Raw genomic sequence first — 15,156 nt, forward strand, 5'->3', positions numbered from 1 at the left:
GACAAGGTCAGAGAGGCCAGACTTCGATGGTTTGGACATGTCCAGAGGAGACAGAGGGACTATATCGGTAGAAGGATGCTGAGGGTGGAACTGCCAGGGAACAGGGCTAGAGGACGACCCAGGAGGAGATACATGGACGTAGTGAGGGAGGACATGAGAGTGGCTGCTGGGGAGGACGATGCAAAGGACAGGGTGAAGTGGAGAAGGTTGGGTTGCTGTGGCGACAGCAGTACTTCAGTAACTTCAGACGCTCTGTCCGAGCGAGGTGAGATGCATCGATATCTTATCTTATGTAGTATATATTATAATATGAAGATATCAGCCACTTTACATGAAACATTGTAAATAAATACCAGCCATGAATCACAAAGACCAAAAAAACAAAGAATCAATGATTTGTTCAAGTGTGATTGAAGACGTCTTCAACCAACCCCAAGAAAGTCCATTTGTTCCTTTCCTTTTTTTATTTGATTCGACCTGGATGATTGAGAAACGACACAGACGTTGGGCGGGGTCAGGTTCCTCATTAAACCGGAGGCCTCGTTTTTCCGATTATTCTCCCGCCCGTGAACGCACCACTTCCCCCCGTGACGTCAGGCGGAGGGTACCGCGTTAGCTTTAGCCTTACGCTCATGAACGTACGGAGGCCGGAAGCCGCCGCGCGTCTTTCTTTGTCGTACCGGAGCCTAAACAGCGATGTCTTCGGTCGAGTTCACGAGAGAGTTCGTCAACCAGCGGCTAACTGCCGCCGCCGACGAGATATTCAGAGCTTTTCACGGGACCGTCGTGCGTTATGAAGAAGAGATCGAGCGTCAACGCAGACTGCTGGAGATCTGCTGGAAGCCCGAGCTCAGGTTAAAGAGAATAGGTGAGGAGAGCCGGGCTAGCGCGAATCTACGGAGTCCCGGAGGGCCCAGAAACAAACACGGAACAATATAGTTTAAAACCTGGCAGCGGAAACACGAACGGGAGCCGCGTGGAGATGACGTCACACACCCCACGTGCTTATCGACCAGCGTGAGACGTGTCCTCCGATAATGTAGGATGTATGTTGGGGACAAGATGAGGAACCTTCAGGCACCTTAAAATCATCTCTACATGGAAAGCTTAAAAAAAACTTTATTAAAAGATGCTGAATATTTAATAAATGTGTGACGAGTTATTGAATATTGGTTTTATTTGTATTGTTAATTGTATTGTTAATTGTGGATGATTTATGTACGAAGGACTTTCAACGGAAACAAGACCGCAAGGGCTTTTTTGAAATGCTCCTCTTAGACAGGATGTTTGACTTTATTTGTACTGTAATACATGCTACTGTTTGACTGTACTTGTACTCTAACATTCTATCTAATAAATATATTCATTCATTCATTCAAGTCACAAAACTTGATGCACGTATTTCCCATGAAGTGTCTGTTGACAGTTTGGGAAGTGTAGCTGTTGTATTTAAATGTTGAAATCTTAACTTTTATCTCTATAAGTATTATTTCATTGACTTTTATGTAAGAAGTGAGTCAGTTTAAAGTCAACCTGCGAACATGTAGAGGTTTCGCACTGGAGAGCAAAACATTTATCCATTACGGGTCACGTAATGTCATGTCTTGCTGTGGACAAGAGGCGGGGTACACCCCGAACGCGTCGCCAGCGTGGGGCCGCACAGACACAAACAACCACACACACTACGGACAATTTGGATGTTTAAAACCCACACAAACACAGCGCCGATAGGACTTGAACCCGGTACCTCCTTGCTGCGAGCTCACAGCACTAACCACTACACCACCGTGCCACCCAGGAGCAAAACAGGTCTTAGACAAAGATGGAGAATGAAGGCGGGTGAGAGCAATCCTCCACTAAACCAGTTCAGTTTCCTTTTCTTCCATTTTTCCAGAACTCTCAACGCAACATGGCTGTAGGGAGGAGGAGGAGGAGGAGGAGGAGGAAGAGGAGGTTCAGGCTGACCAGGAGATGCAATCCAGCCTCGATCCAGAGCCTCCACAGATCAAAGACGAGGAGGAATTCTGCGCTAGTCCAGACGGACCTCTTGTTCTGAAGGTCGAGACGGACGCCTTTGTTTTATCTTCAGTTCACAATGGTAGTGAGTGCAGTCTGGACCAACAGGACCCAGAACCTCTGCAGATCAAAGAGGAGGAGGAGGAGCCCTGCACCAGTCAGGAGGCGGAGCAGCTGGAACCGAGGCAGGGGACCGACTCCTTTATTTTATCATCGATCCACGACGACAGCGAGACCGAAGCCGACCCCCAGCTCCTCCTCGACGCCTCTGATGTCACGGCGGACGAAGAACCGAGAGCGCAGGAAGGACATCGGGAGAGTGCTTCTGAATCCGTCATCGGAGAAAAGTCCGTCCGGTGCGAGATATGCGGCAAGGCTTTTAGGTACAAGTCCAAACTGAAGACGCACCTGAGGACCCACACGGGGGAGCGTCTGTTCACCTGCAAAACCTGCGACGAAGACTTCAGGTTCTGTGAAGCCCACACAGGTGAGCGTCCGTACCTCTGCAAGGTCTGCGGGAAAACCTACTTTGATTGGTCTCATTTGGCGCGGCACACGAGGACACACGCAGACAAGTAGCCTTTACTATCCGAGGCGTCTTGGAAGCGAAACAGACCAGACTGATATGAAGGTCGTCTGAAACGTTCAGGTCTCCAGTTCGGTGGCCGGGAGGTGCGAAACAAACGGCGCTCCAAATTTACACTTCAGAAAACGGTCTTACGGAGATAGTCAGGCTTTGCCCATTTTGTGGCAAACAAATGGGCCTACTAAAGCGTTTTTGTTTGTGTGTGTGTGTGGTCGGTTTCTGCAGTGTTTAAGACGCGTAGACGCACAACGCTAAACAAAGGAAGTGCCGCACAACGCTATCCATCTTCAGCCTGAAAGACGATGAATACAGTGATCCCTCCTACTTCCTGGCTTCAGCTCTATCGCGGGTTTTCATAAATGTTCAATCTAAATATTGAATATTTTGCAGCCGCTCAAAAAAAGTTATTTTCGTAAAAAATTATGATTTCTGTAAAAAAAATATATATAAAAGAATTCTGGCTTACAAATGAATAAAATAAAGATTCAGGATCAAAGTACAGTAGAGTAGTGTACCTTATAAATGTAATTAACAACCCTACATCGTCGGTCGTAGAAGCTTTGATGAAAACGCTGTTCGGTGGGTGAGCTTATTCTCCTCGGATGCCGTCCGAGCCGCTTCCTGATTGTGTTGTGTGACTTCTGTAGTGTTTTTTTTTTTTTGTGAACTTTATTAGACTTTTGTGAAAGCCCTACGATGCTGCAAAAGCGCGCCGCAGCGTCTTCGCCTTCTGCCGCTGCGCCGAAGCGCCGGAGGAAAATGCTTACGATAGATGAAAAGATTCGACTGCTGGATATGCTGAAAGAAGGAAAGAGCAACGCGGCCGTTGGCCGACATTACGACCTCAACGAGTCGAGTGTGCGTTCCATTAAGAGGGAAGAACGCAAGATAAGAGCCACGGCTGACATTACGGTCAGTAAGACAGTGAAGAGAGTGTTAACGCCACGCTTCAAAGCAATAGTAAGGATGGAGAGTGCCCTTGCTTCTTGGATTGGGGATTGCCGGAAAAAGAACATTCCGCTCGACACGGGAACTATTCGTGAGAAAGCGAGGCAGCTCTACGTGGCTGAGGAGAACACCATCAACGACCCGCCACCAGGAACATCGACGGCATTGAATTCTCCAGCAGTAGAATTCACAGCTAACAAGGGGTGGTTCGAGAAATTTCAGAAACGATTTAACCTGAAAAGCGGGCCCTTATATGGCGAGGCTTTTTTTGCCGATCACAACGCTGCCGGACTCTACGTCAACGAAACCTTCAAGACCGTAATCCGGGAGGGGGGCTACTGTCCTGAACAAGTGTTTAACATGGACTCAACTGGACTCTTCTGGAAGAGGATGCCGTCGCGAACATTCATCATGCAGGAGGAGGCCAGGGCTCCGGGCTTTGAGGCGTACAAGGACCGAGTGACGCTTATCTTGTGTGGAAATGCAGCTGGATTCTTACTGAAGCCCGGCCTTATCTACAAAACCAAGACTCCACGGGCATTGAAAAATAAGACCAAGAGTCTCCTACCGGTACACTGGCTGCACAACCCAACAGCGACCATCACGAAGCAGTCGACTGCGGAGTGGTTCCGCGACTGCTTTGTGCCCCAGGCGAAGCTCTACCTCGCGGAAAAGGGCCTTGAATTCAAGGTGGTCCTTTTCACGAACGGCGCGGGAGGACACGATCAAAACTTGAACCTCGATGGCGTTCAGATTGAACACTTGCCCGTTCATACCGCTGCCCTAATCCAGCCAATGGACCAAGGCATAAGCAGAGCCTTCAAAGCGTTGTACACCCGCAACGCCTTGCAGAACCTCGTGGAAGCCATGGATACCGACGAAGACTTCAGCGTCAAGGAATGCTGGGAGAAGTACACAATAGCATCTTGTCTGCAAAATATACAAAGGAGCCTGTCTGAGGTGAAGTCGGAGACAGTGAGCGCTTCGTGGAAGAAGCTATGGCCAGAAGCCGTCCACGGCGGCAAAGGATTTACGGCAGATGAAATTCAACGCAACGCCATTGACAAGGCTGTGAAGCTCGCTACGCTCCTTGGGGGCGATGGCTTCTCCGACATGACAGCGGAAGACATCGACAGCCTCATCAACGCCCACGCCGAACCTCTGACCAACGACGACCTTACTGAGATGACCAAGTCCGCAAGCGAGGAGGAGGAAGACCCTGAAGTTGCCGAAGAAGGCGGCCTGACTGCGGAACGTCTCGCGGACCTGGTTCGGAGTGCCAAAGACCTCCAGAGCAAGGCTGAAGAATGGGACGAGCAGATGGGCCGCTGCGCAGAGTTCCACAATGCCATTGATGGAGCCATCAAGGTGTACCGAAATCTGAAACGGCACCAGAAACTGCCCACCGCGGTGTTTCAGGTCAAAAAGAAACCTGAAGAAGAACCTGAGGAAGAACCTGAGGAAGGGCCTGCTGAAGTGGTGCCCTCAGAAGAACTATAACAAAGCTCTTCTTTGCTGTGCAGGACACCACCCTCCTCCTCGTCATTGTTCCGTACTGCACAGCTCATAATCATCATCATCATCATCATCAAACAAACTCTTCTGCAGTTTCTTAAAAGGTTAGTGTTCACGAATATGCTTTAATTCCTTTTTTTCTACATGTGTGTTTAGTGTTTAAAATGCTTTAATAAAATATATTACAATAGACATTTCCGTACTGTATATTTCGCGGGTGGGTCAGGAACGTAGCCCCCGCAAAAGTAGGAGGGATCACTGTAGTGCTATTGATTAGCCACTGCTAACTTCGTACTTCTAAACGCAACTTTGTTTATTTCAGCAGAAGATTCTTGCTCATCATACAAACCGGTTCTGGGGTACAGAAGCTCAAAGTCTGAAGAGCGTCAGTCTTTTAACTTTGAGCCGAAAGGAAGGATGAAGGACAAAAGCAAAACACGTCCAGGTAAGATTATCTTTGACGGACGCGTCCGAGTGTCTCGACATACTCGGTTCACTGCGGTGACACAAATCATTCTACATGATTTATGGGAAACACTGACGTATGTATGGTCTCTTATCGTACCCGAACACATGCCATTAATCTTATCTTTGTTATTTTACTAGATAAACATTGGAGTGATGGTGCCTGTTGGAACTGCTCTAAAGCCTCTAAGAGGGAAAACATTCCAGTTGTCTGTAGACCCAAAGGTAGCAGCGTCCGATGTACTGAAACAAGCCTTCCGGAAAATGAGAACATTGTTCAAGGACACCCCAGAAGGACCGTACGTCCTTTTGTATCCGGACCGCTCGGAGGTGGTCCGCGTGCCCGGGTCGGAAAAGCCATTCAAATTGGCAGAGTATAAAAAGGAAGTCGGAAAGCCATATTCCAGGATCGCCTTTTTCATTTGCCTAGAAGCACACTTTAAAGGAGGTTAGTGGATTTTAAGATTCAGATACTCTATTGTAGGATGCAGGTACAGCATCGACATAAATGTGTTGAATGTTTGGTTTTTACAGCAAAGGATGAAGGAGAAGAGCGGAATTAAATCGAGCTGATTATGTATTTATTTTTAAATATTACTGGCAATCACCAGTGATATGTATTATGTATGATAAGGGAACAATTAAGGCATGCCATTTTCAAGAAAGGGGAGGTAAGGCGAAATGCTTGGATCAAACACAGACACGATGTCAGCAGTCAGGTTTTTTTTTGTGTCACTCCACCTTTTCGGTGTGTCGGGGAACTTTTTGCAACACTCGGATCTTTGCGAGGTGTGTGTGTCGTTCCCAAATGTGCGTTGTTGGCGTTCTTACCGGTCTGGATTCAGTGCAAGGGAAATGTTTCCGATCAGGACTCGATGCTTCTGCTGATGCAGCATCTCTGTTCTGACGCTAACGCCGTCCGTCTTTCACAGGTTGAACTGCTGTGGGGCGACGCCCTCTTCCTGTTCCAGTATAGTTTTCTTTTGATAATTTAGTATTTGTTCCTTTTGTAGATTTAAAGATGATGATGATGTTTTAACGGTTGCTACTGGGCAGACGCCACTTTCCCCGTCTGGCTTGGAACCATTGCCACAGACGGAGCTCCTGGATGACTCCCCATTTCCAATAGCAAATAAATGTTCAAACAAATGACCACTTCTTGACTCGTACAGTGTGTTTAAGTCACAAATGGTGACTTGGGAATTCAAAGCGGTGCAGGATTTGGTTGTTTCTAAATTACATCACTAAAATTACCCCCCCAAAAAAAGATTTAAAATGTTGTACTTTGTTGTTAAAGAGGTTTTTATGATTATTAGTGAAAACAATTAATCAGATTCCTACTTGTAACTAACGGGACATGCTATAATGTCTGAACGCACCGCAAGAGGCTGCTTTGTAGCTGCATCAGGAGCCAGAGGTGACTAAATTGTTTCCTCCAACAGATATTGCTACTATTAATATTAATTATAAATTCGAAGCCTATACTTGTGTTTGAAGAGTTAAATGACTTCATGAAGGCCCTTACCTTCCCATTCTGAAGATGGACCACCAGGGCGTGGCCATCCGCGTGACGGGATGTCCAGAGGAGTAGTCGTGCTGCTGGCGGGGGGGCGGAAGGTACACTGGTCCCGTTCTCCGTGCCACAATCGGCGCTCAGTCTCACGGAGGCGTCGCACGCCCGACACGAAATAGCGAGCGATCACTGATGGGTCTTTTGGCCCACGTGACAATCCGAACCGAATGGCTGGAGTTGATCATAACCGTCCGTGTCCTTCTGAGACAACTTCTCTGGGATTAAGGACCCGAAGCAAATCCGCCACTTGATCCCTCTTCACTCGCAGATTGTACTTTTGTTGCGTAAATTACTACATTTATTCCAGATGTAAGGGATTTCTAAACCCCTCTTCTGGTTCTTGTTCTCCATCGTGGGTGCGTAGTCAATGAGGAGAATGTGGGTTAAGATTAAAACATTCATATAATTAACAAATCAGTACACGTTGGTTCAGATATCAGCGCTGAGATTCGACCACGTTCCTCGTGGCTGCCTCATGGTGGAAAGAAGATACTTCCTGCTTCGTCATCAGTCCTTCCCCTGAAGGTGGGGTTTTGCCCCGACCAATCTTAAGCCCCTGTTTATCTGTAGTATGTGACGTCACTAATGAGACGTTCAATGGAAATCAGTCATAGCAATACCAAAATAAATGTTGTGCGTTCCTGGTGCAGTGTCGGCACCAGGAGCTTACCTGCAGATGATATTATCTTGCTCTTCCAAATTATCATTCTCTATTTGCTTACTGCCACCAATAATTGGTCATATGTTTACTTACCCTAGTCTGGAAGCAAGTCTGAGGCAAGACCTGCTTTTCTGAATTTGTTAAACTTGTTTTTTTTTTCTTTCTTTCTTGCCTCACCTGCGGCCTCTGCATCATCGCCACCAGCTGGATCTGGGTCAGCGATCTCGTCCTCTTCTGTTGCAGCTTCCACGCCTGCGCCATCCTCTTCATAGTCGCATAACACTGCAGTTCAATACCAGCCATCAAATTATATTGTTGTTTTGTCATTGAAAAAGACAGAGTGAAACTTAAAAAGAGGAAAGAAAGGGATATTTATGTCCGAAGTGAAACACAAGAGGTGAGATAATGAAGCCTTTTTATTCTACAGAGAAATTAGGAAATGGATTAAAACTGAATCTGCACTGAAGCAGAATAACCCCCATGCTGTAAGTCATATAGAAACTCAAGACTTCAGTGAACATGATTTCAAGTCATTGTTACAAAATGCAAACTCTTGCAAAATTCCTCTATAAAATAAAAATAAATCAAGTTCATTTTATTTCAAACAAATCTGGCAGCGTTTCCAAGTTCTTAATTCACTTTGTTTTTAAAGCCTAAAATATATACAAGTGAAAAGTATTCTGCAGCAGACGCACAAATCACTCCATCAGGAAATGACCAGCTGGCCCGTCTGGTGCAGGGTGGCATGTGGCATATTTTACACATTTGAAAAGCAAACCACACACACACACACACACACACACACACACAGCTGCTCTCTGCAGATTGGAAAAAGAAATACATTGACAAGCATAAGACCGTGCCGACTAAGTCGATCAAAGGATTTGCTGATCGGCAGGTTTAAGTCAGTAGTCCTGCAGGAAGTGGAAGGAAACCGCGTGTTGTAGTTTAGCAGGTTAATCAGTTCATTAGCAGCCATGGCGCGTCAAAAATGTTGACTTATCAAAATACAATGCCTTAATTTATGAGGTCGAGTACGAATGTGCTTCAGGTCAGGAGGAAACTGCGTTGTCATTTTATAAAATAATATTTTTTCCACTTTCAGAAACCCCAGTGGAATAAAAACTAACGGTTATCTTGAGATTCATGTAAATATTTACACCATCAATATAATAGACAAGACAAATATAGACATTTTCAAATTTTTATTATTCATTTTTATGTTTGTGAATTTTATCACTCTAAATTGTCAATACAGTATGTGTAGGGCCGTGAATGGCTATGGGCGAGCGGCGGGGTGCACCCTGAACATGTCGCCAGCGGATCGCGGGGCCACACAGGCAACCATTCACAGCCCCGCATCCTGTACCCCCCACCCGGCCCCCCCACGCCTTGCAGGTCATAGGTGTTGCAGCACCTATCACAGCTGGCTACGGGCGAGCGGCGGGGTGTACCCTGAACATGTCGCCAGCGGATCGCGGGGCCACACAGGCAACCATTCACAGCCCCGCATCCTGTACCCCCCACCCGGCCCCCCCACGCCTTGCAGGTCATAGGTGTTGCAGCACCTATCACAGCTGGCTACGGGCGAGCGGCGGGGTGTACCCTGAACATGTCGCCAGCGGATCGCGGGGCCACACAGGCAACCATTCACAGCCCCGCATCCTGTACCCCCCCCCCTGAACACGAACGACGTGTCATCAAATACACTTGATCGTCTTCTGATTTCTTTGACTTGTGGAAGACGCCACGCGCGACAGATCTGATGACCCGAACAAACTTGCTCTTCGGTTTCTTTGTCTTTTCCAGACGCCTCACCAGCGTCTTGATGACCGTTGTGTAAAATGGCATCTCCCCCTCCATCAGGTTCATGCCAACTGTGTTGCCCATCCGCTTGCAGAGCTTCTTATGGACAGCTTTGGCGATCTTTTCGATCCTTTGTGCGTCCATCTCCAGAGTGATGGTCGACTCCTGGATCCGGAAGACAAGCAGACTTGTCATCACCTCGGTCATGTCCGTCATGTCCGTTTCAGCAATGCTCTTTCCCTGGAAGATTCTTGAGAGAAGAGCTGTAATAATCCAGCGACACTGATTCTCCAAGTGTTCCGGCGACGCTGCCGTTTGGACATCACTCCTGTCTTGCCAACAGACCCTTGCTGTGGGGAAATCTTCCTCTTCCATGGGTACCCCTTCCAAGATGACAGGGGCCACTGGTAGCTCTGGAAAAAAATCTTTTATATCTTCTGTGGATTCACAAAAGACACTTTCTCTGTTAAAATGGGTCCCGTCTGAAGGAATAAGATCAAGATCTACTACCCGGATGTCGTCCTTGCTCTCTGACCCTTTCTTCTGAGAGGCAAGGATCTTCTCTACAGACACTTCTTTTGCTTTTTTCCTGCAAAGAAATGTGCGGACCTTGGGTGCAAATCTCCGCAGGAGCGCCTTGAAGTGCTGCATTATCCACAACAGACTGCTGCTGGGACTTTTGACGTCATGCAGCCCACTTTCTCTGGGGCTGCTGCTGGAGTGTAAGTGCTTCATTACCTCCTTGGACAAAAGCCGTGCTATTTCATATGGTGTTCCTACCTCAACGACCTCTGGAACACCCATTGAAAAGGCAAGGATTGGTGGAAGGACGTCTTCCAGTGCTTTGTGGATTTGCTGATGTCCAACAGGAAGGGTTCTCCCTGATATGTTTGGCGTCAGGGGAGAATTGGAAATTTCATGCACACCGTCAGTTACGGCTTGAATTAAATCTCTGCACATAGTCCCAACCTGTGCGTCCGTGTTCTTATGAACGGTCCCTGATTGCAGACCTTTCCAATCTAGGTTGTTGAGTTTCCCCAGGAACCCTTGGTAAACATTACCAAGCATTAAAGTAGTTCTTGGAGGGAAGACCACACCCATCTGTACATCCCCATATAACTTAAAGCACATGCTATAGGAGCTCTTTCCTTGCATCTCCGTACAGGGTTCCAAGGACACGTCCTCGGAGCTCTGTGCAAATTCTTGCATATCCTTCATCTCCGTAACTTTCATCAACCTAATTTTGGTTGTAAATACGTGAGAGTGTTGTGCTTATATAAACAGGTTCCCTCTAAATGACTTCAAAAGCACATTAAAGTTCAATATCATCATGCACATCAAAGGGTTACCCTTTGATGATTCCCCCCCCCGGCCCCCAACTAACATCAAAGACAATAGTATGACACGTTACATCAAAGACACAGTAACACAGTATGGCGGCAATTTCATCACAAACATGGTCCCATGAAAATTATGATCTTGATTCCCATTTACAAACAAACAATCTCATTCTAAATGCTGAAGTCTCAAAAAAACCCAAATAACAACAACAACGAGAACACACTCCAGAGGGTTTCATGGTTAAATATGAATGAATGCTATAATAATAAATTAACTTAACATGCTGATCAAAATATCTGTATCAATTCTAATGAGTGTGTGAATATATGCAAATACATCTTTTTCTTCACATGTCGCTTGCCTGTGACCTGCAGGTGTCCTCCAGTGCTGCAGATGGCACTGTTCATTCTGACATCATCCTGACGTATTATCTATCAGTGTAGTGGATTTTTATTCAGCACTTTCTTCATTCGTAGGAAGTGATGAGAAAAGATAAATATTATTAAAATGAGACATCTCAGGGATTTTGGTTTAAGCAAAGAGATTCAAGCCAGTACTGGAGAAGTTCTACTCATTCACGTCACAAGAATGAAAAGGTTCCGAACTGATGGAAAAGTGAGTTGAAGGAGGAATGAGAAAAAGAAAAAGAGTTATATCACCCCCTAGTGGACAGCACATCAAACTGAATGCGAGTAGGAATGTAAGGACAACCTGTGTCATTTGTCCAGACAAATTACTTAAATAAGCATCCTCGTGGACTTCCACAGAGGAGGAGGAGGAGAGAAACACACTGAGCAACATTCTCTCTAATAAATATACTCATCATCATCATCATCATCATCAGCATCACTGCTTCAGCTGAAAGAGAAGAACCCTCCACAGCATTTTTTGGAAATCTACCGTACCTCCTCGGAGGAGAAGCGCTGCACGGCCATGAGGACCTTTAACCTGCGCTCTCTTCTCCTACACCTAAAGGATTGAAGTGAAAATATATTGAGCAAGTATAATTAAGAACATGCAATCTCGATTATGTGACATTAACTAGAGATAAATAGCTACTGTAACTGAGCCAGATGCCCCTAAACATAAAAACTAATCATACCGATGTACAAACATATAAGGAGGAAGGTAAAGTTGAGCTCATGAAACATCAAAAGCCTACATCAAACTCAACTGAGCGATAGTCACAATAACTTTCCATGCAAAACTGTAAACACCAAAGCCAAAATCAATACCCCAGGTCATCCAACCCAAACCGCTCATGATCAGTGTCGAGGCCGGAGTTAATCAGCCATCTTGAGACCGATGCAACGACAGCAGCGTTCGGTTTGTGACAGAGCAGAATGCTCAAAGTTGAAACAGACAGATTTATTGATTAAATCCGTGCAAAAGGGTCCGCACAGCCGCCTGTTGTGAGATCAGGAAGTAAACTTCCCTCGTTTCTATCCCGTTGTCAGCGAGCTCATTTTAGAAGATGGCTGAAAGAAAAAAAGACGAGGAGAATCGTACTTTTCACTTTGTAGTCACAAAGACATCAGCAAAACTACGCAGCACCAGAAGTCACAGTAATGCAAAGAAATATCCATCATTGGTTAGAAACAGCATAACAACGTTATTAAAAAGACGTATTTTACTTTAAAAGTGTTATTACATAAAATGCACACATTTACTTTTAAACAGATTTTAGGGCACTCACGGAATTACATTTAAAAATATGTGGTGTTCATGGCTCTCTTAGCCAAAAAGCTTCCCGACCCCTGACCTATGGCATCGTTTTTCCGATTATTCTCCCGCCAGTGAACGCACCACTTCCCCCCGTGACGTCAGGCGGAGGGTACCGCGTTAGCTTTAGCCTTACGCTCATGAACGTACGGAGGCCGGAAGCCGTCGCGCGTCTTTCTTTGTCGTACCGGAGCCTAAACAGCGATGTCTTCGGTCGAGTTCACGAGAGAGTTCGTCAACCAGCGGCTAAATGCCGCCGCCGACGAGATATTCAGAGCTTTTCACGGGACCGTCGTGCGTTATGAAGAAGAGATCGAGCGTCAACGCAGACTGCTGGAGATCTGCTGGAAGCCCGAGCTCAGGTTAAAGAGAATAGGTGAGGAGAGCCGGGCTAGCGCGAATCTACGGAGTCCCGGAGGGCCCAGAAACAAACACGGAACAATATAGTTTAAAACCTGGCAGCGGAAACACAAACGGGAGCCAGGAGGGGATGACGTCACCCGGGCGTCCTCTTAGGGATAAGACGAGTAACCTTCAGGCACCTTAAAATCATCTCTACATGGAAAGCTAATTTTTTTTTATTAAAATATGCTGAATATTTAATAAATGTGTGATGAAGTCACAAAACTTGACATATTTCCCATGACTTCATGACGTGTCTTCCATTTTTCCAGGGCTCTCACCACAACATGGCTGGGACGAAGAGGAGGAGGAGGTTCAGGCTGACCAGGAGATGCAATCCAGCCTCGATCCAGAGCCTCCACAGATCAAAGAGGAGGAGGAGGAATTCTGCGCTAGTCCAGACGGACCTCTTGTTCTGAAGGTCGAGACGGACGCCTTTGTTTTATCTTCAGTTTACAATGGTAGTGAGTGCAGTCTGGACCAACAGGACCCAGAACCTCTGCAGATCAAAGAGGAGGAGGAGCCCTGCACCAGTCAGGAGGCGGAGCAGCTGGAACCGAGGCAGGGGACCGACTCCTTTATTTTATCATCGATCCACGACGACAGCGAGACCGAAGCCGACCCCCAGCTCCTCCTCGACGCCTCTGATGTCACAGCGGACGAAGAACCGAGAGCACAGGAAGGACATCGGGAAAGTGCTTCTGAATCCGTCATCGGAGAAAAGTCCGTCCAGTGCGAGATATGCGGCAAGGCTTTTAGGTACAAGTCCAAACTGAAGACGCACCTGAGGACCCACACGGGGGAGCGGCCGTATTCGTGCGGCACATGCGGAAAGCGATTCAGCCAGGCCTCGATACTGAACGCCCACACGAGAATCCACACGGGCGAGAAGCCGTACTCGTGCCAAATATGTGGTGAGGATTTCAGGTTCAGCAGCGGGCTGACCGTCCACATGAGGGCGCACACGGGAGAGAAGCCGTACCCCTGCAGCGTCTGTGGGAAGAGATTCAGCCAGGCGTCGGACCTCAAGAACCACGCCAACGTCCACGCGGACGAGAGGCGGTTCTCCTGCGACATCTGCGGGAAAACCTTCGGCCACTCCAAGGTGCTCAACGCCCACGTTCGGATCCACACGGGGGAGAAGCCGTACTCCTGCCAGACCTGCGGCGAGGAGTTCACGTTTAGCAGCGCCCTGAAAGTCCACGTGAGGAGATCCCACACGGGGGAGAAACCGTACGCCTGCAACGCGTGCGAGAAAAGGTTCGTGGACATGTCGAAGCTGAAGGTCCACATCAGAACCCACACGGGCGAGAAGCCGTACGCGTGCACGATCTGCGGGAAGACCTTCATCGAAATGTCGAGACTGAAAACCCACAGCAAGACCCACACGGGGGAGAAACCGTTCCTGTGCAAGGTCTGCGGGAAAAGCTTCATCGAGATGTCCAAGCTGAGAGTCCACATGAGAATCCACACGGGCGAGCGGCCGTTCACCTGCAGCACCTGCCACAAAGACTTCCGCTTCAGCGGCGACCTGACGGTCCACGTGAGGAGAGCGCACACGGGCGAGCGGCCGTACCTCTGCAAGGTCTGCGGGAAAACCTACTTTGATTCGTCTCATTTGGCGCGGCACACGAGGACGCACGCGGACAAGGAGCCCGCGGTTAGCTAACGCGGCTTACTATCGATCCGCTCTCTCGGGTCCACACTGGGTCGGTCTGAACCAATCAGGTTCATTGCCCCTCAGGAGGGCATCAAGTTACACGTCGATGTTGTGGTAGAATCAAATAGTCAGTCTCTTCGCGTATTTGTACTTCGTCATGTAAAGAAAGCTTCGCACGTTTGCGTGTTGCTGCCGTGATGTCGCGTTAAACGCAGTGAATGTGTTTTGTGAATATTTGTGTCGCAAATAAACGTAAACATTCAATGAAAAAGATTCGCGTGATTTACTGGTTGTTTGGCGCCGACGGGCCTTCGTCATCATCATCATCATCTCTAAGTGAACGTAAACTGCATCCGGAATCCAGAACATTTAGATTTAGTAGAGGCAGAATTAAATAAAAATACTCAAAGTACCTCATTTGTCCTTAAATCCAAATAAAGTAATTCATAAAATCATTTAAC

General features: G+C 47.3%; 3 protein-coding genes across 4 annotated transcripts; all 3 read left to right on the forward strand.

Annotated features, from left to right (window-relative positions):
• Positions 1 to 696: 696 nt before the first annotated feature.
• On the forward strand, positions 697 to 2,595 carry LOC137918204 (zinc finger and SCAN domain-containing protein 31-like). Its single transcript, XM_068760963.1, has 2 exons — positions 697 to 868; positions 1,895 to 2,595. The coding sequence occupies exons 1-2, from the start codon at positions 697 to 699 to the stop codon at positions 2,593 to 2,595; spliced, it is 873 nt and encodes a 290-aa protein (XP_068617064.1).
• A 703-nt stretch (positions 2,596 to 3,298) lies between these two features.
• LOC137918206 (tigger transposable element-derived protein 1-like) lies at positions 3,299 to 5,050 on the forward strand. The gene has a single exon (XM_068760966.1). The coding sequence runs from the start codon at positions 3,299 to 3,301 to the stop codon at positions 5,048 to 5,050; it is 1,752 nt and encodes a 583-aa protein (XP_068617067.1).
• Positions 5,051 to 12,956: 7,906 nt separating this feature from the next.
• On the forward strand, positions 12,957 to 14,933 carry LOC137893095 (zinc finger protein 235-like). Of its 2 annotated transcripts, XM_068738532.1 has the most exons (3): positions 12,957 to 13,009; positions 13,308 to 13,456; positions 13,523 to 14,933. In XM_068738532.1, the coding sequence occupies exons 2-3, from the start codon at positions 13,367 to 13,369 to the stop codon at positions 14,702 to 14,704; spliced, it is 1,272 nt and encodes a 423-aa protein (XP_068594633.1). In that variant the 5' UTR covers positions 12,957 to 13,009; positions 13,308 to 13,366; the 3' UTR covers positions 14,705 to 14,933. The 2 variants fall into 2 exon arrangements, with proteins under 2 accessions (XP_068594633.1, XP_068594632.1); XM_068738531.1 differs by having other exon boundaries at positions 13,308 to 14,933.
• The last annotated feature ends 223 nt before the right edge of the window (positions 14,934 to 15,156 follow it).

This window comes from Brachionichthys hirsutus, chromosome 4, assembly GCF_040956055.1.
Source record: "Brachionichthys hirsutus isolate HB-005 chromosome 4, CSIRO-AGI_Bhir_v1, whole genome shotgun sequence".
Classification (NCBI taxonomy): Eukaryota; Metazoa; Chordata; class Actinopteri; order Lophiiformes; family Brachionichthyidae; genus Brachionichthys; species Brachionichthys hirsutus.

Excerpts from the sequence above, each read along its gene's own strand:
- LOC137918206 (XM_068760966.1), top strand. The coding sequence starts at position 3,299 with ATGCTGCAAAAGCGCGCCGCAGCGTCTTCGCCTTCTGCCGCTGCGCCG.
- LOC137918204 (XM_068760963.1), top strand. The coding sequence starts at position 697 with ATGTCTTCGGTCGAGTTCACGAGAGAGTTCGTCAACCAGCGGCTAACT. Across the intron at positions 869-1,894 it reads GCTCAGGTTAAAGAGAATAG|AACTCTCAACGCAACATGGC; the intron begins GTGAGGAGAGCC and ends CCATTTTTCCAG.
- LOC137893095 (XM_068738531.1), top strand. The coding sequence starts at position 13,367 with ATGCAATCCAGCCTCGATCCAGAGCCTCCACAGATCAAAGAGGAGGAG.